Source organism: Mesoplodon bidens, assembly GCF_964165515.1.
Source record: "Mesoplodon bidens genome assembly, contig: HAP1_SCAFFOLD_291, whole genome shotgun sequence".
Classification (NCBI taxonomy): Eukaryota; Metazoa; Chordata; class Mammalia; order Artiodactyla; family Ziphiidae; genus Mesoplodon; species Mesoplodon bidens.
The window spans coordinates 234,334-258,780 of NW_027671677.1; the positions used below are offsets into that span (position 1 = coordinate 234,334).

General features: G+C 48.5%; 1 protein-coding gene, 1 long non-coding RNA gene and 1 pseudogene across 4 annotated transcripts in view; 1 reads left to right on the forward strand and 2 right to left on the reverse strand.

Moving 5' to 3' along the window:
* LOC308611204 (centrosomal protein of 78 kDa-like) overlaps nucleotides 1-24,447 on the reverse strand; it is a 178,156-nt pseudogene that overhangs the window by 22,350 nt on the left and 131,359 nt on the right. Inside the window, exons 3-4 of the transcript in view lie at nucleotides 3,762-3,823; nucleotides 1,363-1,537 (exon numbers count right to left, since the gene is read on the reverse strand). The product of the transcript in view is annotated as a centrosomal protein of 78 kDa-like (transcript). The remainder of the gene's footprint in view (nucleotides 1-1,362; nucleotides 1,538-3,761; nucleotides 3,824-24,447) is intronic.
* LOC308611201 (uncharacterized protein) lies at nucleotides 7,433-16,507 on the reverse strand. Its single transcript, XM_081260079.1, has 7 exons — nucleotides 16,328-16,507; nucleotides 15,655-15,881; nucleotides 14,892-15,073; nucleotides 14,307-14,561; nucleotides 9,254-9,419; nucleotides 7,958-8,103; nucleotides 7,433-7,514 (listed from the first exon to the last, which is right to left on the reverse strand). The coding sequence occupies exons 4-6, from the start codon at nucleotides 14,388-14,390 to the stop codon at nucleotides 7,991-7,993; spliced, it is 363 nt and encodes a 120-aa protein (XP_081116205.1). The 5' UTR covers nucleotides 14,391-14,561; nucleotides 14,892-15,073; nucleotides 15,655-15,881; nucleotides 16,328-16,507; the 3' UTR covers nucleotides 7,433-7,514; nucleotides 7,958-7,990.
* The window catches only part of LOC308611208, a 96,950-nt gene continuing 95,297 nt past the window's right edge, over nucleotides 22,795-24,447 (forward strand). The window contains exon 1 of one of the 2 annotated variants that reach the window (XR_014014791.1): nucleotides 22,795-23,260. This is a non-coding gene — a long non-coding RNA (uncharacterized lncRNA). The remainder of the gene's footprint in view (nucleotides 23,261-24,447) is intronic. The other variant, XR_014014792.1, reaches the window with a different exon arrangement.

The window sequence follows — 24,447 nt, forward strand, 5'->3', positions numbered from 1 at the left end:
AGTTCTGGGGCTGAACAACCTACTCATTTAAACCAAAGGGATCATCACTAAAGCACAGGGATTAAAAACTATTACATGAAAGGAAACTATCATGAGTCTTTTGTTTAAGTGTTGTGTGGACCATCACATTAAAATAACTGGAGTCTTTCAACACCCCCATGACGCACAGAAATAGCAAGTCAGACATACGGATCTGACAGGATATGATACAACCCTTACAAACTCTCACTACAGAAGAATGGACACAGGGTATAATTAACCAAATAGCCAAATTAATACAAACAGCCAGTAAACCTCACCAGTCAATCAGATGAATACAAAATAAAACAAAATGTGGTTATTCTCCTATCAGATGAAGCCACGATTCTGTAAGAAAAGCCTTTAAATAATGTCTATACCCTTTGGATCCAACAACTCTCTTTCTAAGAATTTAACCAAAAGAAATAGTCAGAGATATAGGTAAGGATATATATCAGAGTACTATTTGTAACTGAAAAACTGGACAAAGCTTATATACAAGAATGGATAAGCTATGTGCACTGTGGCATATTCATATAATGGAATACTGAACAATCACAAAAAATGATGTAGGAGATGCAAATTTACTGACTTGCTAAAATGCTCATACTAAATTAATTGAAAAAAGTTATAAAATTTGGAGTAATCCCACTTGCATAGAAAATGGACAGGTACTCATTTTTGTAGTTTCACATTTTTTTACAGTGCTACAGGCCAGTGTTTGTGAGAGGCAGGCTTCCCATCTACTGTTGGGGTGGACTACAAATTGGCATAGCCTTTCAGGGTGGTAATTTGGCCATGTGTATCAAATGTCTTAAAAATAGGTCACACTTAGTCATTCCACTTGTAGTACCTTATTCTACAGAAGTAATCCCGATGGACACAGAGATGTATATACAACGTATTCACATTGTTTCTGACAGGGAAAAGCAAACAAACTGTCTAAATAGAATTGCAAAGAATTGATTAAACTATGGGACATCAATACGACGCAATACTACATGATACATCTTTAAGTGAAAAAAGCAGGAATATGAAATAGCAAGTATACTACAATTCTATTTTTGTAATCCCTAAGTGTACATATATATTTGTAGAAGAAAAAAAGACTGAAAGTATATACGCCAAAATGAACAGTGATTATATCTGGGTATTAAAATTATAGGTTCTCTTGTTACTCTGTATTTTCTGTAAAGGATATATGCAACTCTTAGAGAAAATTTAAAACCAAAATAAAAGCTATCAGTAAAATGAGGCTTTAAAAAATCCTATCACAATAGTATCATGCCAAAAGCTAAGCATATTTCATATTAAACATTCAATATTTTCAATTTTAGAATTTCCCTCTAAGCCATAAATCCTCACTAAGAGATTCTGCCAAAGCACTTGCACCCAGGTCACCAATGAGCGTGTTGCAGTTCAGAGTGATGCGCCTCAAACCAGCCATGCAGTCAAGATCACGTCTCCTGGAATGAAGACTCTCAGCCCAGGTTTCTTCATGCCTTCTGGTAGTCTGATACTTCAAAGATTTAATGGGATGAAATTAAGATGCTTGAATAAGGAAACAGGGTGTGCCTGAATATGGCTTCTTATGTCAGAGATTTACACACACACACAGATCAAGCATATATGCCAGGAGCATCAACCCGAGAAATTCAACAGTCACTTCTGGTTTACGAGTCCAGTGACCCAGATACTGCTCGGTCAGTGATTAGATTCTAGCCACTGCATTTCCTGTTTCTGAACACTTATGTAAAGTTGGACAACTCAATTACAGTCTATGAATTATCTTCCTTATCTTCTAAGTCAGGGAATTGGTTCTAAATTCTACCTTTGCTGAGGCCCTATATTTCATCATCCTGTCCTCCAATGGCCTCCAAACACCTGACTGGGCAAACCATAAGAAAACTTTTTAATATGCATCTTATTTATTAACAAATTATATACACAAAGTTCCATACATATAATTTATGTACATGATAAACTACACAGATTTTTTAAAATAATACAAAGGTAAAAATGTTCTAATATTTTCTTTTCCTAACTCCTAAGGCATTATTTTATTTTACTTATTTTTTTATAAAGATTTATTTATTTATTTGTTTGTTTGTTTGGCTGTGCTGGGTCTTTAGTTGCAGCACGCCGGATCTTTTAGTTGTGGCATGTGGGCTCTTAGTTATGGCAGGCACGTGGGATCTAGTTCCTTGAGCAGGGATCGAACCCAAGCCCCCTACATTGGGAGCACATAGTGTTAACTGCTGGACCGCCAGGGAAGTCGCAAGCATTATTTTAAAAACTATATTTACAAAATGTATCTCACATGCTACCTAGGGTGTGCACACAAGCTTTAGAGGCCTGGACTATGCAGAGCCAGTTTGATGTGCCTTGGGAAAATAATGGTTTGACATTTAAGCAAAAGTACTCTCTTGAAGACATTCAATTCTTTATATTCATAAAGTAAATTTTGGTAACAGGGAACACTGACTGTCAATGAAAAAAGTCTTATTACATTCCAGAAAAAGTAAAAGACTCAAACTGCCTTTGTTACTCTAAAAGGAAAATCATTAGTGTCATTTTTCTATTAACAATAACTTATTAAAGCTCCAAGCAGAAACAACAGCAATCACTTACACAGCGCTTAGTATGTGCTAGGCACTATTTATACAAATAAGTGCATTTAAACCTCATAAGGAGGCATAGAGGTTAAGTGATTTGCCCATGGTCACTAGCTATCAAATGGGAGAAAGGGAATTTGAACCTAGGCCATTTGGCTTCCGCACCCAAGTTCCTGACTGTTTTCTACCTCAGGGGTCAATGCACTTGCCCTGTATAGGCTCAAAGAAGTTTTCAATTTTTAAAATCTAAATTTAAACATTTCCAGATTTGTGGGCTATACAGTTTCTGTTGCAACTACTCGGCCCCACTGGTGTAGGGTGAAAGGAGCCATAACTACCATGTAAACAATGGGTGCGACTATGTTCCAGAAAAACTTCCTTTACAAAGCCAGGCGACGGGCTGCATCTGGCCCACCAGCCAGAGTTTACCTATCCCTGATCTGCACCATCAAACTATTAAAAAGCCTTCATGTCAAATTATTAACTAACTTTAGGCCTAAATACAGTCATTATAACCACTGTAAAGTTGTTAAGGCATTATTTTAAAAACTGTATTTACAAATTGCTGATGTACTGACTTTTATTAGTTTAAAAACTACAACAGCTAATAAACACTTGATTCATTTAAGTCTTGAAGACTAGAATGGCATAGTTTCTTCACAGTATTACAATAAATGTTTTCAGTAAAATAATACATAAAAGTATTATTAGGTATTATATATTAAATCTCTTATTTCTAAAATTAAGTGGACTATCTTTACTAAATGGTAGAATCCCAAACTGAAAACTGGTCATATTCTTTCAGCAAAATGAAAGCTGCGCTCACATGTATCAAAAGGCAAAAATTAGGGCTTCCCTGGTGGCGCAGTGGTTGAGAGTCCGCCTGCCAATGCAGGGGACATGGGTTCGTGCCCCGGTCCGGGAAGATCCCACATGCCGCGGAGTGGCTAGGTCCGTGAGCCATGGCCGCTGAGCCTGCGCGTCCAGAGCCTGTGCTCCGCAACGGGAGAGGCCACAACAGTACCACACACACACACAAAAAAAGACAAAAATTAACTGCCCTCTGTATCAATATATTAATGTGTTTCAATCACATATGTTTTCATGAAAGTTTAAACATAAAATCACCTTTAAGATCTAGGCCATGTGATCTGCTCCATGCCATGTCAGAATACACCCCGTGACGTTTACTTAACTTGTCTTAAGTGTGATAGAATTCTTTATACCTTGACAAATAACTAAAAGGAAACAAAAAAAACCCACACACACAATAAGATGAAGAGCCTATACATTTGTCAATCTTGACTTATTTGCTTTTCTTGAATCAGTTGGAGGTTTATAGCCACATTCTCAAAATCATTAACTACAATCTTCCCAAACAGGTAATTGACGAACAGATGCATTCTAAAACTTGTCAGTAACAAAGTGCTATTCCACTTTACAGCAACAGTTTAATTCTATTTAGATACTAAAACTGAATACACTGAATACTGCAAACTTTATTCCCAACCACTCAGCAAAGTACTACATACATTTTCAGATATAGGAAAAAAAAGAAAAAGCATACGATTCTTCCTATTTTCATTTCCAAAGATACATCCCAATCTTAATGATCAATCAGCGATTTAAACGTCAACTGTAAACCCAGTATACTGCTGCTATGCAGTGTACTAGAGCAATAGAAGAGAGAGGACCTCAAACTCTCTGTTCCCTCAAGTTCAAAGGCAGGCTTCCTGACCCCTCCAGACCACTACTGGACACAGGGAAGGCACACTAATGTTTCAGGACCCCAACCAACAGTCACCTGCTTTGTGATTACTTCCATGACACACCCTCACCAACACCAGAGTTTGCTGCTCCTACGGGACGTTACATGTATTTACTATTTTAACACATACCACAGTGCATCATAATTATGATTGCAGATAGATGTTCTAACAATTGAAAGAGAATGATGACTTTTTTGCTCTTTACATCTTGCTATTTCCCTTCCCATAATATTTCTTGAAGCGAAACCGTAAAATATAGACAAACACAAAAAACAGAAAATATACAAAAGGTGTGCTTTGCACCTTAACGCAAACTTAAGTAAAATTAGTTCTGACAGTATCCAGCATGACAAACTTCCATGGTACAAATGAGAATGGACCAAGGTTTGAGCAGGTACAGGAGACAATCCAGGCATGAACAACACCAAGGAAAGGTAGACAGGAAGTAACATGGTGTGTAGGAAATCACGAGACCAGTCTGATGGGAAGAGACTTAAACAAGACTGAAACTCACTTCCTAAACCTCCATCTCCAGTTGGACAATTCGCAGGACACAGGTGCACCGAAGTGGCCAATTTATTCAATCCCTTTAATATGGAGGAAGAGTTTAAAATTTTACTGGTTTAATTTGCCCCAAAAGCAACTCTCAACAGTTATGGCCTCTGTCGTCGGAGCTTTGTATGAAATTAAGTCAAAGTGTGGAGCTCCTTTGCCTTTTTTTTTTTTCTCCTTAAAAAAGAAAAGAAACAATTGTTCCGAGTAAAAACAAACATATTCCAAAGCATGTGTACATTGAAAAGTAAAGAAACTTTATTAACAACTTCATAAAAACTGACTTAAAAGTTTAAAAAGAAAAAAACATGTTTCGAAGTCCTTCCGACTGGAGTCGTGTCTCATAGTGTCCTTTCTTTACAGAAATAGTCGTATTAGGACACATATGCACAAGGATTAACACCATGACACACTGTACACGGCGGGCCACGGCGAGCTCACCAGGCGTCATCTGAGTCCAGGTTTCTGGGGAGGATCCACTCCACGGATGAGCCCAGCAGAGTCTGAAGCTCGTTCGTGAACTCCACCACATCTAAGAGCGCCTTACTTTCCGGATTAAAGGACTCCAGGTCTTTGGGGCAACAGAATAAGAGACTTGCTGACACTTGCCGGTAGAACTCGGCCTCCGCGATGGTGACAATTTCCACATTTGGAAAATTGCAGCGGAATATGCAGGAGGACATTTGCAGTTTCTTGAGCAGGTCTGAGAGCAACAGCCAGTTACGAGGCCTACACCAGAGAAAGGACAGTGGTTTGAGTTTCCGGCAAAATTAGAGGCGCTCCCAACTATGAACTACCCGTCTCCTGGCGGTGAAAGGGCCTGCTCCTTCCACTTTGATTACCCCACCCCCACCCCACTTCTCACTGTCCTTAGAAGATCTACTTCTTCTTTTTCTTTTTAAATTTTATTTATTTATTTATTTTTGGCTGCATTGGGCCTGTTGCTGTGCACGGGCTTTCTCTAGTTGTGGCTCGCGGGCTCTAGAGCGCAGGCTCATTAGCTGTGGCGCACGGTCTTAGTTGCTCTGTGGCATGTGGGATCTTCCCGGACCAGGGCTCGAACCTGTGTCCCCTGAACTGGCAGGCGGATTCTTAACCACTGTGCCACCAGGGAAGCCCGGAAGATCTACTTCTAGCGGGGTAACTCTGGACTCATGTGCATGTGTTAAGAGACCACCTAGGGCGGATCAGCCAACTTAGACAAAAGCAGGAGCAGCGCCCCTGAACCAGCCTCGTTGCAGGCCACCCCAGTGCTGCCTTGGCTCTGGCCACAACTCAGGTCACCCCTCTCCAAGTAAGTGCACCCCGTTCTAGTCACTGGGGAAAACCAGTCTGTATGCCAACCCAAGGGAGATGGCAAACACCTCTTTGACCTCTCCTCTCCTCCGGCCCTCACGGAGAGAGCATGAGAAACACTCGAGGTCACCTGGCTTTCCTTGCCTTTCCCACACCTCCAACCCGCCCCTCAATGCTGCCGGGAGTGAGGCTTTTTCGAGAAGGGAGGTGGTACAATCCTTCCTGATACCCTGCCACGCTTTATCATCTCTATCCCGAATAGAATGTCACCACAAAGGCAGACACGGTCCCAGCCTCAGAGTCCAAGGAGGATGCTACTCCTTAAGCACCGGGGTCAACACACAGCAGAGCAAGGTCTCCTGATGTGTTCACTCCGAAGGGTTGGTCATGGGGCACAGTGGCCCGACTGTGGGGACAAGACTCGATCTAAGCAAATCTGAAGACACATAAGATCCCAGGTGCCACATACGGCTTTCTCTAATCTTATACGAGAAGAAGGTACACATCAGTATTGTCCCGTGGACCTCACGCGCCTTGGAAGGCCCCTATGGTAGCCGTTTGGGGAGGATCCCTTCCCCAAGACTTTACTGACTGAAACTGTGCAATTGCAGTCGCTGACTCCCGTGTCCTTTGGGCTCTAGGGGTGTGTTCCAATGAGGGCAGTTGGCTGGGGAGCCCTCCCACCCCCCAAACTTTTCTGGAAAAGTTCCACTGCATTATGTGAGGTCGGTGGACACTTGGTGAGGAATTCACTCACCCCCCAACCCAGCCACCCTCATCTGCTGAAGGGGATTTCTAACTCCTGCCACCCCACAGAGCAGCTGGGCTGGCTCTCGACCACACGCTGGCCACGCTCACCCCTGAGCGACGGACACCTGGACGTTATAACACGGCAAAACGGGGTCTTCGGAAAATTCAAACTCCAATAGGTTACCATAGGCCTCGTTGCTGTCATCCTGGTCCTCCTGTCCTGGGGGATTTGCTAAAACATCGTAACCACTTTCATCATCTGGTTCTAACCGGGGGGGGCAAACAAGAGAGAGGTCAGTAAGCTGGAGCAAGATTCCAGCTGTTCTCCAAAAAGGACCCTGGAAAAATTCTTTCCCAAGCAAGCCCTGCTCACAGCACCACCCCCACCCCTACCCCCACCCCCACAAGCCCAACTGAAACGAACAAGGCTGCTCACCACACACAGAGCTGCCAGAGAACTCCGAAGAGCAACCGGGGTTACCATCGTCAGGAGCCTGCAGGTTATTTCAACAGTCTGCAGAGAGAGGGGGAGAGAGAGAGAGAGAGAGAGAGAGAGAAACAAGATAACGCCTGCTGGTAAGAGGCAAATGCTGCTGGAGTTCGGGAACATCTCACGCTGGGGCTGGTGTCACCTCCTGACAAGTCCCACTGTACACGCCTCCAGGTATCTGACTGAAACCTCCCCACGCGTCCACCCGCCTTCCTGAGGGACTGCCCGCCTCACCGCCCCAGCCTGCCAAACAAAAGCTAGCCTGGCTAGCTAAGAGTTTTCCAGCCCCCCACCTCGCAAAACTCAAAATATGTATCTCTTCTTTGACAGACTAACATTGGGCCGCTTTTCCCAGTAAAGGGTCACATAGAGTAAATGGGGGGTGGGGGTAGGGGGAACCCAGGTGAAAGGCTGTGAAGTCACCGTCTAGATGCTTGAACAAGACCGTGTCTTGACCTCTGCCGTACCTGTTAAGAACTTCTCCAGAAGTTCGCTGTGGTTCACTTTCTTGATGGTTCTACCTGAGTACGTAGCCAGGGTAGGATCAGCACCGTAGGAGAGGAGCAAGCGGACAGTTTCGAGATGATCATTCTTGACAGCATCGTGGAGAGGCCTAGGAGAGGTGCGGGGGATTACACCCGTGCACGCGACGCTTGCTTCTAAGGACACGGGGCAAAATCGAGCGTGTGCGGCCAAGCCTCGTAGGCGCGCTATTTCACCAAGGAGGTGAGTGTACGGTCGCTGCGACAAATTACTCTGTTATTTCAACACATAACCCTTTACGGGACAGGTGAAGGGACCATCTCAGGCCTAATTCTTCAATGCAAATCTCTCTTAATGCATGGCCCAAGGAAGAACTCAGGCCATGATGAAAACGTTTCCAATGAACTTAAATAGTGACAGACTGTATGAAGGTAACATACGGCGGGGTGGGGGGAAGAACCCCAGCACCACGGAAGCAGATACGACAAGCCATTGTTATACCATTACAAACAAAACCCAAAAAGTGCAGTTTGTAAAAGAAACTAGGGGCAAAGTGGAACCTCTCCTGAAACCAACTTGGAGATGAGTGATCAACTCTCTCGCCCAGAAGCAGTCGACAGGCAGGGCGAGTTCTCAGGAGGATACAGAGTCCTCCTGCCCGTGTCCGCTGGAGTCAGGAACACTGTCCGCAGTCCCATCCAGAAAGGATGCGATTTGGAAACCAAGAACCACCAAATACCTTACGGTTTTGCTCATTTTATGACTGTCAGGAAAGCCCCAGTGCCCTGCCTCGTGGTGGCATCCCAGGTACAACCAGGAAGATGTTTGGGCTGACTCAGACCTGGGCCTCTGGACAATAAACCGAGGTCAAGGACAGAGTGGGGGCCAGGCCCAGGGATGTGGGTGGACACGGCAGGTCCTATCAAGCCAGTTGCCACTGGACCTGTCTGTACTCCTGCAACTTTCAACTCACATATATGTTCAAGAGTGAGATTCAACAGACGCTGGTGAAGAGTCCAGGGTCTTAAAAGAGAACACCCCTGATTATTCATGCAGGCTCAACATTTTCAGGGACCTCTGTCCATAAGAGTGTCACAGAGTTTTAAAGTTCTATGTAAATTTGCCAGAAAGATCTGTCCGATTCCATTCTAGAGGACTCCGCCACCAGTGTGCTTACATGGCACTCACTCTCCATCTTTCCTTCTGGGGTTCCCCGCACACCCTGAGAACCACTGCCTATGCCCCAGCAGGGCCAGGCCAAGAGCACGACCGCCACTGACCCGGTTCCATCCTGGGCACTGCAGTTGACATCGGCGCCATATTCAAGGAGGTGTCGTACGATGTTGAGCCAACCTCTTGCACAAGCCTCGTGCAGGGACAGTAACCCGCGTTGTCGCGGTGGTTCACATCACAAATCTTGTTCTCCAGGCAGTACAAGACCGCTTCCTACGGGGAGAGGAGAGGAGAGGAGAGGAGATACCATCAGACAACCATACAGTGAACCTTGTAAGGGTGACCTCCCCATAGCTTGCCGGTGCCCACTTTCAAAGGCATACATCCTTGGGGCCAAAAGCCCACCATGGCGCGGGCAGGCGGCAGGCATCCTGGTGGTGGGCGAGAGTGCGTGAGAAGGGCTTGGAGATGCAGACAGTGTTGTCTAAGGCTCTGCTGCACCAGTGGCCTGGCCATGGGCAAGTTACCCTTGAACTTCTCCAAGCTTCCACAGGGCTGCTGAGAGGACGCATTCGGATAGCGATGAAAGCCCTCAGCCCAGGGGCCGACGTGACCAGTACAGAGGTGTCACGGCTGCTAACATCTTAGATGACACATTGCCAAGCACAGACCATTCTCACTTGATGGGTCTGTTCAGTCGGTGGCAGTGGACGATAACACAAGTTTAGATAAAAGTATGGATGACCAACACTTAAAGAGAGCTTAAATCAGCCGGAGAACATTCCCCAGCTTAGAGAAGCAGGGACACCCAGGTCAGCTACATCCTTGCGCCCCCTGTTAAGACCCCAAATAAGAACCTGGGCCTCAGATGCTCTTGTCTGTATGTTAAGTGGAGTTAAAGAGAAGCTCTCTCCCTCCATCCTCGAGGAATGACACAAAATGCCTCCAATAACCCCACCCTCTATTTTGCCTCCCTCCACCCTCTCGAGTAAATATGAAAATTTTAGACTGATTCTGCCCCAAGTTAATGACAGGAACCTGATACACCACAGGCTGCAACCTCCACATTTCAAGAATCAAATAAAACGTTCACCCCCACCTCCGGAGATGTTCTGTGTCAACACTGTGCATTAGAATCACTGTTATTAACCTTATTTCTTTGGCTTGTTAAAATATTAATATGAACCACTCCCAGTAAGCAGAGCAGGAACTTATTCAATGTTTTATTACCTTAAGAAAGTTTTCAGACACATCGAAAGCATTTGCCACCAGAAAACACGTTATACTGTTTATACTGGGTAAGTCGTGCCCAGCAGAGAGCCGTCAGGTTCTGAGAGCTGGGAGTAGGCAGAACGTGCATGTGGCCCAACACATGGTCTGCTGGGTAAGGGGGGATGGGATGGGGTCAGAACAGGCCTCCTTGTGACATCTCTCAGGTAACTCATCTGTTAAACCTAAAACGGGGGTCATTCTAGCCGCCCATAAGTGCGAGATGGGTTCTGTAAAACCTTTTATGCCCTTTGGAGGACACGCCAATCAAAGGTGACCACTCACTTGGGAGCGAACTAGAATGTTCCATTTGCTTACCACGTGAACCCAATGGGGCATGCTGGTAAACCTGGCCATCGGTGCCCTGTTACTTCAGGTCACTGCAGCAGCTCCCTTCCAAAACAAGAGGAGGAAGAGAAAAGGCACGCCCACGAATGCACTTCTCCGTTTACATCCCAACCTGCCAGAAAGCCCACAATCCTCTGGGCTCCCAGGCCACCTGCCCCGAGCCCTGGTATCCAGGATACCGCATGAAGCTGCTGCTCTTTTAGCAGGCCCTCACTAGCCAGACTTGAGTGGACGGCTGCAAGCTAATGAGTTGTGTGCCCCAGCCAGGGAGAGGCCCTGTCACGTGGCTCTGGGATCAGGTCTGAACGCCACCAACTGCTGTGCACACATCACTTTACTCAACCCAGGGTTTATTTACTGTGACAATCATGGCCTTCAACTGGAAACCTTCATCACTACTAGGGCAGATTCAAGGGTACCTAGAAATGAAAGGCCGTCCAAGCTGATGGGTAAGTCAACTCTCTTCTCCTGGAAGATGGCAGCAAAGGCAGCAGTAGCCCCACGGCCAGGTCAGACTTTTTGCCACGGGCTGTCCTAACTCAACCACGTTGATCCCACTATTTACACAGTGCTTCTCATTTCCCCAGATGAGGACGTCTTTTGTCACCCACAGGAACCCAGGAGCTACCAGGAAAGGAAGGTAGTACCATCCTCATTCAACACTTGGAAACTGAGGCCCAGAGATATTAAACCCCAAGTTCAATTAACATGAAGTACTAGACCTATAACTCAGGTCTTTGGTACCTGGTCAGCTGGGAAGATTCAAAGGGCCCAAGAGGGCCCCAGTTAGAGGGATGCAATCCAGCTGTGACGAGCATCCCACAGGCCTTCTCTGTTGGGGGTCAAGTGGGCTAACTACACTCTCCTAGCTAGGAGGGTGATGGCCTCTAAATGGATGGCAACCATCGCCACCAACACTTTTTCTAACTGAAAGGTGTAGAGGCGGGGCGAGTCTGTCGACGCAACACATTCCTTGGTTTATTTTCTCCGCTAGAAATAAACGGGAGTGTCTGAAGGGCAGCCCAGCCATTCCCAAGCAAAGTCAAACTGCTTTTGTCGGACAGCTCTCTGTTCAGCGGCTATAAACCGAATGCCATTACCCGCAAAATGTAACCATAAAGGCCATAAGCCCGACGTTGTGAGTTAATTAAATGCCTCATTAACTTTTTAAAAAACATGACTTATTCAATTCATAGAAAATTTAACCATCACCGCTAAAGGCACAAGCATGTGGTTGCACACTAGCGTTTTAGCCTAAGAAATAGAAGCCTTTTTCCCAGGAGGGAAAGGTTTGAGGTCTTTGGCCACGCAAGTGATCTATTTAACGCGGATCTGAAGCCAGAGTGTGTTTCTAAACTTCCAGAACCAGATTATCATGACATAAAGCTCAGACAGCCTTTATACTGCACATGGTATCTTTGGCTAAGCAGAAGAAAATAACCAAGAATGCTGAAGACAAAACTTCAGGAAAACCCTCCCAAACCACAGCCTTATCTGCTTAAGCAAACTGTCCTTCAATTTGAAAAGGTTGAAGCTGCCACATCTCCCAACTGGGCCTTCATCCCAACATTTAAAATTCTGCCCAGAGAAATCCCAGAAAGTTGGATTCAAAGTTGAAAGCGTTCGTCTACTTGTCACAATGTTCAGCATCAACACTGGTGATGTGTGGAATCTACATATTGAAATTTACATTTGAAGAAAAAAACAAATCCCACCGTAAACATTCCCAAGGCTTCCTGTGCAATCAAAGGCCAGGTAACCTAAAAAAGTATGGATCAAGTGCCCCTTGGTCCAGGCCTCAGAGCCACCAAACCAAAATGGAAACTGTCTTAGAGGACCAACGAGGGTCTTTTGACGTCTCTGGTCCCAAAGGGAGACTGCTGGAAATGATGCCAAATTCACAGGTGGGGCTCGGAGCCCCGCCCTCCACGGTGGGTGCAGCAGCACCCCGCCCCCCCATCTTCAGCATTTGCTGGAAGCGGGAGTCTACTTTCTCAACCCTAACCCAAAAGTTGGGGTTAGGGGTCTCCCCCCCACCTCCAGTGTTTTCTGGAAGCAAGGAGACTATTTTCTCAACCACGGGGGGTCTAGCTCAACACTATGTGCAACATCTGCTCTGTCCTCCTAGGCGCCCGCTCTCAGCTCTTGGGAAACCAACTGGGTGCTCCTTGGACTTCACCTGCAAGTAACTGCGCTAACTACCAGAAAGTGCTCTCTAGCTAATGGACAGGTCTCCAAGAGACGTGTAGATAGAAACAACAGCACATTCAACCCACAACAACAACAAAAAAACACCCCAAACTAAGCATAGCCCTAGTGCTTCCAACTACTCACCCAGAGTCATGCCTTAGGGCCAAGGCAGGCACACTTCCAAGGGCTCACGGCACTATGGACCGGGGTGGGGGGACACGACGGGAGACGGGGGAGAGGGGCACAGAGCTGGCTGAGGGTGTGGGCGCCAGGGCTCCGGGCCAGCCTGGGTCCTGCCACCCCAGTGCTCAGCCACACCTCCACGCTCAGCCTGCTGCACCGCGTTTTACTGTCACGATTCAACTCCCAGAGGGCTGATGCCAGCACAGAAAAATGCCTTTGCCCTGTGGGCTATTACATCACAATTGCTACTGACAAGTATGGTGGGGGAACTGCACAGGGCAGAGAGAGTCATCTGTCTCACAGAGGTTTTGAACTGTCAAAAGGGCAATTCCAGTGTGAGCCAGTCTTGCTGAGGAGCGTGGTGGGCTCTGGAGCACTGCTGGATTGCTACCTGTACGGGTATCAGCTAACCCCTCTGAGGCTCAGTTTCCTCATCCAAGAGTGGGCTAGTACGCGTTACTCCCAAGTGAAGATGTTAACAGGGTGAAAGGAGTTACTACAGATCACACGGGCTTAGGCAGATATCAGCTATCTTTCTATGTTGCTCTAGCAATAGAGGCCATCACTGTCATCAGCCGTGCTGGGTTGGGATACAGCAGTGTGGACAGGGAGTTTTGTGCAAGGCTCAACCACTGCTCCCCGCCCATCAACCCTCGGCTCCCGTGCCCTCTCAGAAAGAGACTGCTCAGGTCTGCCCCACTCCCACCCCTACTCTGCACAGACACTTCCCACCCGCTACCCCACAGGGGCATCACTCTGCCCCAAACAGCACAAGTTAGTAGAGCTAATAACTACTCTCCTACTCTCCTTCTTGCTATTCAGAATCCAAAAGGGCTCATTAAAATTCCCCTGGTCGCCAAGCCCTGGGTTAGGTCAGATTTTATATCAGAGATAAGTGAGCCAGACTGGCCGAAGCAGCCTGCCTGCCTGAACGGGAACGGAACATCAGAGAGGCCTGCCTTTCTTTTCACACCACGACTGAACAAGCCACCAAAGAGCCCGCAGTGTGAGCAGGGCCAACGCAAACACCCTGCTGGAACACCCAGCCCAGCCCGCCACGTGGAGGGGGCTGGGCTCTGAGACCCGCCCCCCATCCCCAGCCAGTGTGTCCCCCACCCAAGGAGCAGCAGCCAGCGGATCCTGATCCGGGGCACCCACAAGGATGCTCACCTCGTAGCCAAGCCGGGAGGCCTGCTGTAGGAGGGTCTCGCCTGCGTTCTTATTGACAATAAGTCTCCGCGCTTCTGGTGGCATCGGGCGGGACTGGGTGGTCTCTGGAGGGGAGCTTGAGCATGTCAGCTGCGAGGCCTGGGAAGATGGTAACAGTTGCTGCAAACGGTCCAAGGGCTTCTGGTCCTGCTTGGCCGGCGAAAGATCATAGTCAGAACTGGGCTCAGGCCGCTTTCAAAATCTCCGGACGGTCACCTATCACGAAACCAGGCAGCGCACACATTTCAGGCTGTCCTTCCTCCACCCGGCTGGTTCGCCTCCTCCCTGAGTTACAAACCTGAGTGGAGGAAAGCACTTTTCCTCCTCTCTGTCTGGGGGAGGCGGGGCGCGAGGAAGGGGTTGCATTTTTACTCGCTGGAAACTTCACCACCACCCAGGAGACACGTCCCCTAGGAAGGGGCAGGGACGTTTTGGGGGGAGGGGTTCAGGAAAAGGAAAGCTTTGTCCCCAGAAGCAGAGAAGCAGGCAGGCGGGATGTGCCTGCACGGGCCCGGGGGGCGGGGGAGAGCCAGGGGCAAGAGGTACCTTGCCATCCGCATTGTCCACCTAGGAGTCCCCTGGCAGCGGCAAGCCCCGCCTGGGCTCCTGAGGGATCAAATGCTTGGTTTTGCACGGTCGCTTCCCGGATGGTTTCTCGCTGTTGTCAGTGTATTTCTGCGGCAGGGGCGAAGGCTGCCGATCCATTTCTTCGTCCATGCACAGCACATCTGTCAGGGGGAGAAGCAGCGGGCGTTACACAGTTGTAGCCGGTGAGGAGAGAAAAGCCCATTGTTAGCACTGATCGTTGGAGCAGCTTCAGTTTTTAAAGATATACCAATTATGTTTTCAAAGCACTACTATTTTAATCATCCCACATTCAACCGGCAAATAGGCTAACCCACGAAACGCCAAATGGCAAGTCGCTTCAAAGGGCCGCAAGAGAGGGCAGAAGCCAGCCCTTCGTGCGCTCCCGTCCCCACCCGTGGGGGGCCTGGGTGCTCGGGACAGGGCGACTGGGGACAGCCTGAGGCTGGAATGAGGGCACTGACAAGCGCCCGGGGTCACCCAAGACTTCCCTTCCTGCCCAGCCGCGGGCTGGGTGATGAGGAGCAGCCCAGGAAGTCGAGCTCCCGCCTCACTGTCCATTCCATAAGGAAGTGTGCAGGCTGAAAGGACCTCAGGAAGAAAACTCCCCGCTCGCCACACGCTACTCTTGTCAACTTGGATGGCGCTCAGGTCCCCTCCAGGGCCGTTTCCCACAGAGGGCGGGTGATCCACCCTCCAGGAGCGCCCCCCGCCCCGTGCGTACCTTGTTCATTGTCACTGCATTTAAGGGACTCCTCCAACCAGCTGCTGTTGCTTTTGGCCTCTGCCCTTTTCCTGCCAGGTTTCTCTTCGGAGATGCTATTGCCCTGGGGGGTGACCGCAGGCTGAACCGCCTGGGTCACTTCCTTCCTGCCCTGCCGGCCAGGTTTGCTCTCTGCTCCCGCCGTCCTCTAAGGTGCAGCAAGCGGCGCTGCTTTCTGGGATGGAGCCCTGTTAATTCAATGCACACCTCAGGTTGGTCAGCTCACTATAATGTGGCTCTTCTAAGTGGTTAGAGGAACTGTTTGTCATTTCCCTCTCAGGCCAGTCAGCTAATGGAGAAATAACTACAAATTAATGAAGAAGCCCCCAAGGGCGGGGGGGGGAACAAACTGTCTTACACATCACTAACAGGGGTGGGGGAGGGGAGGGGTGTGGTCACTGTGTTGGCTGGAACTTGTCACCAAGTCTCGGGAGGGGGCCTATTTGCCTTTGGCCACCTTTGGGCTCCAGCCCCGCCACCTGGCTTTGGGGGGGTGGGGGGTGGGATGGGGGTGGGGGGTGGGGAGGTGTGAGTGGCTCCCCCCAGGGATCCAGGGTGGGACTGGAACTTTCCACTGCTCCGCTCCAGGACTTCCGTAGGGTGCCCTGCAGGCCCGAAGCCAAACCGAGCTCACCTTTGGAGACCCGTCTCCGCTTGGCTTTCATCAGAGAGTCCTCCGGGAGCACAGTGGTCTCAGTGTGGTTCCTATCGCCAGAGACCTTGCGCTTTCTGTTCAGCCGGAGGGTGGGGCTGCGTGACGCGTCCGGGGCCGCCTGGTCGGCGGGGAACTCTCTGGGGGGCTCCGTGTCCATGTCCTCAGGAAGATCACTGTCTTCTGGGGCTTCAAAGCGGTCAGGTTTGCTTCCATCAAAACACTCCCCTAGGGGAGGGGAGACAACCCGGAAAGGAGGGAACAAAGGTCACCAGGAGCAGGCAGGACCCCCACGCCCAAGGCAATCTGCTACCAACAGACCACCCCCCTTTGGAGACCAGGGGCCTCACACGCCGGAAGCACAAAACCCTCAGAAAGACGTCCCAAAGGAAGGACAGCTGAACACAACCAGCAAAGAAAGCAGAAAATGAGGTGCGTAGCCCACTCACAATCCATCCTTCAAGGGTCAAGGTGAGGCATCTACACCATCCGTCTATAGGCATGTGAGATCACTCCCTAACTGCTTAACTCTCCAAGGTGGCTTACTTTTAAAGGGGGGGTGAGTGACCTCACAGTAAGATCCAACCAATCAGGGCAGAGCTACAAGGTGGGGGTGAGTGACCTCACAGTAAGATCCAACCAATCAGGGCAGAGCTACAAATGACTATGGAAACAGCTGCTAGTCAACAAAAAAGGCTGATGTCATCAACAGACCAAATAGCCCCCAACTGCCATCTACACAGACATAGCACCAATGTTCACTTGGGTCAGCAGGGGTGAGGGTGAAGAAAAAGGGTAGTGAAAGAATGGTGGGAGGCTGGGAAGCTGGGGAGACCAAGGCAAGAGGAGCCTGGCAAAGGGAAAGGAAAGGCTTCCTGGTGCACACACAAGGGTCAAGGGCAATTTCAAAGAACTCAACCAGATTGCTACAAGTCCGTCTGTCCTCTTTCCACACGCGTGGGGGGAAAAGCATTTCACTGCCATCGAGGGGCTGCTCCTAGTTCCTGTCTAGGAAGAAGGCCCTCAGTGACACCAGTCACCCACCTGGCACGTCTCCACGCCTTCCTTCCCAGGCAACAAGCATCTAAGGACATTTCAAAGACAAGACTCCAACCCCCTTCATGGGGGGTGGGGGGTGGGGGGGTGGCGGGCAGGGCTGAACTGCTCACACCCCAGCTCCGCCTGTGTAGCTCCTGCCCCCCTGCTCAATCTAGCATCCACTTGGGGCTTTTCCTCCAATCACCCCAGCCTAACATCACTCCTCACTTTTGCTCTAGCCAAAGAAACAGTTCAACTGCTTTGCTAGTCACATTGTTTCTAACACACAAATAATTCCATAATGATCACTGTGCTGTTAAAGAGTTCCCCGAAGATGACCCTGTGTCCATCACCGGCCGGGGGTGGGGGTGGGTGTATGAGTTTGGTATTTCATTAACACCTGAGCTAAGCTCCCACAGCCCGTTTTTCTAGATGAAATCATGGACACACCCCTCACATGCTGCTCGCATTCCTCCTCCTCTCCCTAGACCACTTCAAGTATCACTCCCACTTCTGCCCAGCCGGCTGGTCCCCTGATCAGCCTCTCTTGGGGGGCATTCCCAGCATTTAATGGCAGCCAGTTGTGGGGATGAACCTCACCCTGGCCTGGGCTAGCCTGACCTGTGTTCTCAATGGTGGAACACACTTAGCTTTTCTCCAAGGGTATCCCAAGGTGGGAGAGATCCCCATCTACTCTTGCCGGAATGGTGGAATCACCCCAACCGCGAGGGTCTCCTGTCATGGCATCAGGAGAAACCCCAAACTCCTGGCCTGTGCTTACGAGTGATGCAGCCCAGGCTACCGCAGGCCCGGTGAAGACGGCGTGCTGCAACTCTCACTCGGGCTGCTCTGTGACCCTCTTAAACACTCGGGCAGGAATGGCACCGCTTTACAACTTGGCCCCCTTCACTTGTAAAGTTGGAATGTTATTGCTAGCCTCCCTCCAGGGTGGGCTTCATAATCACGGGCCGGGCTCAGCACAGAGAAAGGCTGGAAAAATCCCTTTAACCAAAAGATGCCAAGACTTTCAGACCAGCCTGAATCTCAGGCCTGAAATGTAGGAAATTTTAAGAGGTGAGCCCTGCTGGTTACACCATTGGACTTCTCTGGTCCAATCAGCCTTCCCTAAAAGCTCCGTGGGAGGGGATCCATGGAGGAATGGAAGGGCTACCTTAAGAACCCCCATGTCCAATTTGAAAGTTTCTTTTCCCAAACTAGGTCCATCCACCCTTCCCCCAACCCCGGAGCCTTTTAGGGCAAAGATCTCAATTCCCCTCAGCTAAGGCCCCCCAAGACCTTACGCTAGTGTGACCTTACCCAGGCCAGTAATAACCCTGAAGGACGCCCACCCCGACTGCCCAAGATGCCCATGGCCACCAGCCATGGGGTAGAGGCTCCGTGTCACTTGGAGCTTCTCAAAGACTGTTCTAACCACGACCCACAGGAGGATGACCCTTGAGGGCAAAGGAGATGGGGAGATAAATAGATACACGGGGATCCTAACCATCAGGCTTTGCCATCATTGCTACTTTTGGCCCTTCTAAAAGTGGGAAGCCATGTGCCCTTGGTCACCCAGTCTAAGCAAGATGTGCACGTGGTCCCTGCAGCATGGTCCTATGACTCACAGCACATATATCCCAAATTCATTATGGTTGTACCAATAGCATCACCTCACAGAAGCATCACCACAGCAACATTTACAAGTCACTGTGGCAACAAAGCACCCTCACCACTGTTGAGCCATGCCCAGTGAGGCCTAAACAAGGTGAGGGTTCTGAGTCGCTGCAAGGCTCCCCAGGATTAAAATCCCCTTCTCTGTAGCTTAAGTATAATAGCACCTCCAGTCAGGGCTAACCTTGTTCAAAGTTACACCCGCTACACAAGGAGTGCAGGGGATCTCTGTTCCAAAGTAGTTTACAAACATGCAGGTGCTCAGCTGGAAGAGTTCCCTGAGCAAAGAAGTTTCATGAAGCCCCTTGACTGAGGCTTCGTCCAGCTCCTGGCCAGGCACTGCCACTGAGCAGGTCCTAGGCCTGTCCCAGCCAAGTGCTTGGCAAGGGAGATGGTTACTCCAAGTTTGAGAAGGAAGGGACCAATGCCTCCTTGCCCCGCCCCATCTTCAAATGCCACTGAGGGTTCCTAGTGATGAACTTCCAAGTCCGAGGAACCTCCAAACTCATTTGGTGAACTTCCAAAATAAAAATTTCACTCAGCCACCCATGTGATCATAAAGAATAAATGAGTATCTCAGCCACTGTGTTTTCAAGTCAATTTCTTTTTTAAACAAGCCCCTAGCAACAAGATGCACCCGCACCAGGACAACCAGGGCCGCGCAAACAGCACCCACCACCTTGGAAGCTCCTGGGCCCTCCATGGGTAGGGGCTGCCTCAGAAGGGGGAAGGCATCTTGAAGGCATCCTGGACCCTCTCTGTGACCCCTGCCCGCCCCAAATCCCCGCCCCAGCTCCCATGTGCTCACAGCTCGGCTCTCGGCCACACCGACACCCATGAGAAGGACCTGAGCCCATATCAGCTCAAGACATGATGGCCCAAGAACAAGAAGGCCCGTTCATATCCAGCTGAATGGAATGAACACCTGCTGGGCCTTGGACGTGGAGGCCGCAGTAAGAACAGTGGCCCCTTCAGGTGACTCTCCAATAAAAGGAATCAGGGCTCCTCAGAGAAATGACTGATTCTAGGACTGGGGCAGGAAATACACAAAATGAGCCTGGAGCACCTTGTGGTACCAGAAAGTCAGGAAGTGTTAAACACACACACAAACATGCATGCTAAACACATATACACACAGATACACAGACACACACAAACTCACACACCCCAAAGGGAGTATGTCAAAGGAGCACAGGCGCCAAAAGCAAAAGCTCCCAATGGCCAAAGCTGGAACAATTCAAACAACAAAATAAAGTAGTATTGGATTATAACCCAAAGGATAAAATAGATATCCACGAGTCTATACTGATATAAATAAATATCAATAATTGAATAAATTAATATTTGGGGGGAAATAGACAACGCTGCGTGGAAGAATTCCAAATACTTTATGTACATACTCTGTCCTCAAGGAGGTGGATCATAACTCTCCACTCTTTGGGTTTGTGCTTCACATAGTGACTTCCTTCCAACAAGTGTAGTGTGGAAGGGGTGGAGGAGTGACTTTTCAGTGGAGAAATCTGAGACACGACCTCAGCCAGGTTATCAAGGTCAACATCAACAGTCAAATCATGTTGATAGCATGTACCCTTGATAAGATGTTATAAAAAAGGCACTTTATCTGGTTGTCCTCCCAATAAACCATAATCCCAGTCTTACCATGAGAAAAGCATTGGACAGTTTACATTAGTGAGGTATGCTACAAAACACTTGATCACTGCTCCTCAAAACCGTCAAGGTTGGGGCTTCCCTGGTGGCGCAGTGGTTGAGAGTCCACCTGCCAATGCAGGGGACACGGGTTCGAGCACTGGCCTGGGAAGATCCCACATGCCAGGGAGCAACTAAGCCCGTGAGCCACAACTACTGAGCCCATGTGCTGCAACTACGGAGGCCCGGGCGCCTACAGCCCGTGCTCCACAGCGAGAGAGGCCACTTCAATCAGAGGCCAGTGCACTGCAACGAAGAGTAACCCCCGCTCTCCGCAACTAGAGAAAGCCTGCGCGCAGCAACGAACACCCAACACAGCCATAAATAAATAAATAAATAAATAAATAAATAAATAAATAAATAAATAAATAAACTGTCAAGGTTATCAAAAACAAGAAAAGCCTGAGAAACTACCACAGCCCAGCGGAGCCTAAGGGGGCTTGATAACTAAATGTAATGTGGTGTCCTGGATGGAAGCCTGAAATGGAATTAAGGACACTAGGCAAAAGCCAAGGGAATCTGAATAAAGTACAGACTCTGGTTAATATTATTGTATTAATATTGGCTCATTAATTGTAAAAAAGGTACCACACTAGTGTACGGTGTCAATAATAGAGGAAATTGGGAATGAGATATATAAGAACTCTGTATTATCCCCTTAATTTTTCTGTATATCTAAAACCATTCTAAAATAGATATAGTCTATTAGATAAAACAAAAAAGGTAATGATGATTTGATTGTGACATCAGAGTAGTGATACTTTGAGATATCTATAAAACTGCCTTAGGAAATTGTCTGTGATATCTGCTGGGGATATAGTCACAGGTACTCCTAATATTATTGTGGTTTGTTGTCTGCATTTAGATTTAAAGGACATGCTAAATACTAAATTGCAGTTAGAGGTTAGTGAAATTAAAGATGTAATATTCCCATCCAGATTCCACATACACTTTGATACATATTAAGAATCCCCTGCTCTTTGGTGAGGTCTAATTTTATGAAAGTGAAACACAGAGAGATGAATTAGGTTGTTCCAGCTTTTAAAAAGCCCGCATTCTAGGGTCAAGAATTCTTACTGAGCCTTGTTGAAACTGTTTGCTACACTACCTCCTAATTTTGGAACTGCTAAACAGAGAGTTGGGAAGGCTTCCTAGAGTAAAAGTACTGCCTTGGCCTTGTGCAATTATACTGTTTAGGTTGCTGGACAAATCCAAGGATAAAACTGGCCTGGACCTAGTGATGGGCAATTCCAAAAGCAAGCTGAATGTGAGAAGTTCACTCACAGAGAACCCTAGTGTCAAAGAGCCTCTCTACTTGGGAATGGCTCAACACTGGGAAAATAAACCCTGGTTCAGCTGTAAAGAGAGCACATCCTTGGCCTTTTTTCCCCCTTAAATCCGGAAACTGATGATCTGGTCAGCTTAGGAGAGGGAGAGAGGGAAGGAGGGAGGGAGGAAGATGAAAGAGAGAGAGAGAAACCTGTTAATAGCTGGTGCCAATTTAAAGAGAGAAGGAAAGGGCTTATTATATACGTATATGCTAATATGATTCTTAAAGCCAATTCTGATCAATCCTTCGGGAAAGAAAGAGATGCAGCCATCTGTTAATGTGGCTTCAGCTTCTTTGTTTTCAAATGTTACAGCTGTCACCAGACCAGCCATTCCACTTGGGGCGAGGCCAGGGGGTTAGAGGGGGAACATCTGTCCACTAAGGACACCACTAAACAGCAACAAAATCTTGGGGCGACCCCTCTCTCTTTCCTCGAGTGCTTTCGCTAGCCGGTCCTACTTCCCCACTCCTTTGGGAGTTTCCTGTTTCATTACGTAGGCAAGAGGGCGAGAGGTCCCAGCTTTCCTAATTGTGAGTGGTTTGGCTGGGTGTGTACGTGCGAGTAACTGTGTGTGTGTAAGGGAGGAAGTGGAGCTCGCTACAAGGGGCTTAGAAAAACTAGTCGCCAATTTAAAATATTTTCGGAGTGTTTGAATGATATCTTAAGAGCTAATCCCACTCAAATTCAGCGAAATGAACAATACAGATAAGGAAGATGAAGAGGGTGGAAAACCCACACAGCGGAATGGAGCCGTCCATGCCGCGGGAGTGACAGGGGAGCGCTCAGAGGAAAGGCGCTCTGCAGGGAAAGTCACTCTGGCTCTTCTCTCTCGGTCCACCAGCCGGCGACGCTTCTTCTGTAAAAGCATTCCTAGAAAATAACCCTACAACCGGGAAGGGTAGCGATCGTTGAGCGCAGTTTCCAGGAGCCGGTGCCCGCAGCCGGGAGAGGCCCCTCTCCCCCCGCGGCTGGCGCGGAATGTGGCGATCCGGCCAGGGGCGGGGGATGACTTCCGGCGGCCGGAGCTCAGCGCCGGGAGCAGCTGCTGCAGCTGGCAGGTGGGGTGGGGGCCGGCCGAGTTGACCACACACAGACCCGGCGCGGCGGCACTGCGGCCCCGGGGCAGCCGGCGCCGGGGACATGCGCTGATTCGATCCCTCCGGAGAAGGTAAGCAGCCCGGCTATTATTAGCCTCGGCCACACTGCGCGGTGCTTTCTGCTTGGTTAGTAATGGGGTTTGTAATACAGAGGGAAGAAGGGGAATATCCCTGCCGCCTTCTGCAATGGGAAAAGGAGCAACAACTGAAATTGAAATGTTAATCAGCCAAGTGCTTGAGATTATTGGAGGAGCGGTGTTACTGGGCAAACAAAGAAGGCGGTCAGCCTCTGTAATCTTAAGATAATCAACCATTGCTGTGCTACACTCGCTTAGATATTGAAGAGGATTCCGAATGTAAAATAATTTGAGTTGCACTTTTACGTTGCTACCTTCAACCTTCGCTTGGTTAATTTGTGGTTTGCGAGCAGCAGGTTCTTGTCAGCAGCCTGGAGAAGTAATCGGAAATCTTCCTTCTCCTTTTGCGTTCCTCAGCCTCCTCCCTTTCCAGTTATCAGAATGGGTCTGCACATTTCAACGTCAAACATCCACTTCAATACTGAACCTTTAGAAAGAATCTCAAATTAGAGGAGAAATTTACCTCCTGGAGTTCAGCTTGGGTTGAGCAGCACTTGTCCCCACTTCTCCCTTCATTTACCATCTTCTCTTGTCAATCATTTCATTGATCCCCACCCCCGGGGATGCTGTGCTCATTAACAAACCAGCTCTTGTTAGCTCCTGTCCACCACCTGTGTTCCGTGACTGATTTTTCAAGGACCCAGAAAGGGCATTGCCTTATACCACGTTTGGACTGTTATCTGTGTCCTTCCCCAAAATGCATGGCATGAAAAATCCTTTAAGCCCAGTACCAATATGGTTTCCGATAACTCCCTTCATTGTAGTCACTGCAGCTACCAGATGGGTTTCAAGGACAGCAGAATCTATTGGGGTGTGAGAAAGAGGGCTCTACCTACATATTTTGTGCATAAGAAAGGTGGAAGTAGAAATGCAAATGTCAGTCTATCCCGTTTTTCTTGAAGGTTTTTTAGTCCAGCTAGGTTGTGAGACACCTAGCTGGGTAGGGTATGGGGCAAGTCCTCCTGCAAAAGCAAGCAGTGTGTTTGTCCTAGGATTCCCCCAATAACCTCAAAAGAGTTTCCAGAGAGACTTTTCCCACAGGCAGTCAGAAAGCCAGGGGAGGTGGCCAAGGTAAACCTCAGGTTATTTGGGCATCCTCAAGTTAGTCTCCCCTTTTAGGG

Coding starts and splice junctions, on each gene's coding strand:
- LOC308611201 (XM_081260079.1), bottom strand. CDS start 14,390: ATGCCACCAGAAGCGCGGAGACTTATTGTCAATAAGAACGCAGGCGAG. Junction 9,420..14,306: donor CCTCCCGGCTTGGCTACGAG/GTGAGCATCCTT, acceptor CTCTCCCCGTAG/GAAGCGGTCTTGTACTGCCT. Junction 8,104..9,253: donor AGTGCCCAGGATGGAACCGG/GTCAGTGGCGGT, acceptor CACCTCTCCTAG/GCCTCTCCACGATGCTGTCA.